The sequence below is a fragment of the Myotis davidii genome, unplaced genomic scaffold (genome assembly GCF_000327345.1).
Source record: "Myotis davidii unplaced genomic scaffold, ASM32734v1 scaffold1031, whole genome shotgun sequence".
Lineage (NCBI taxonomy): Eukaryota > Metazoa > Chordata > Mammalia > Chiroptera > Vespertilionidae > Myotis > Myotis davidii.
In genome coordinates this window covers 1519002-1519628 of record NW_006283442.1, presented here as the reverse complement: position 1 = coordinate 1519628, position 627 = coordinate 1519002, and the positions used below count along the sequence as shown (strand labels likewise).

The following is a 627-nucleotide window of genomic DNA, read 5'->3' as shown; positions in this document are numbered from 1 at the left end:
GGCGCGGCCCCGGGGGTCTGCAGGAGGAAGGAGGAGGCCGGTGCCGGGACCCTCGCGGCAGACATGGACTTGCCTTGTGATTGTGCTGCCGGAACTCCGGCCTCCGAGCAGCCGTCGGGGAAGATTAACAAAGCTGCTTTCAAATTATTCAAGAAGAGGAAATCGGGTGGCACCATGCCCAGCATATTTGGGGTCAAAAACAAAGGGGATGGGAAAGGCACGGGTCCGCCGGGCATGGTGAGGAGCAGGACCCACGACGGACTAGCCGAGGTCGTTATCTGACCATCCCACCCCGACTTCTACAGGCCCCCAGGCCGCTCCCTCTCATCCGTAAGGGTTTTTAGATCCTGGCTCCAGCATCACTCTTCCCCAAACCACTCTGCTTTAATTCTTGGTGATTTCAAAGTCCATGGAAAGGATCTTTCCATTACCCTGGCCCCCCAGTTCCTCTCTCTGCCAATGCCAATGCCCTTGCCCTCCATCTGGCCTCAGGCACTCCCTCTTCGCTGTGCGCTAAGGCCCCGCTACCCAGTTACACTCAGGAACTCACTCAGAATATGGCAAAGCATGCAGGTGTGGGAAACAGGAGAGTGGGTGATTAAGAAACGGGACCTGGGTCAGATTTCC

General features: G+C 57.3%; 1 protein-coding gene across 1 annotated transcript in view; it reads left to right on the top strand.

The window, feature by feature from the left end:
* AMER2 (APC membrane recruitment protein 2) overlaps nt 1–627 on the top strand; it is a gene marked incomplete at its 5' end in the record, with an annotated part of 3458 nt that continues 2831 nt past the window's right edge. Inside the window, one exon of the mRNA XM_006753695.2 lies at nt 1–270. Coding sequence (XP_006753758.1) covers nt 1–270 — 270 coding nt within the window. The remainder of the gene's footprint in view (nt 271–627) is intronic.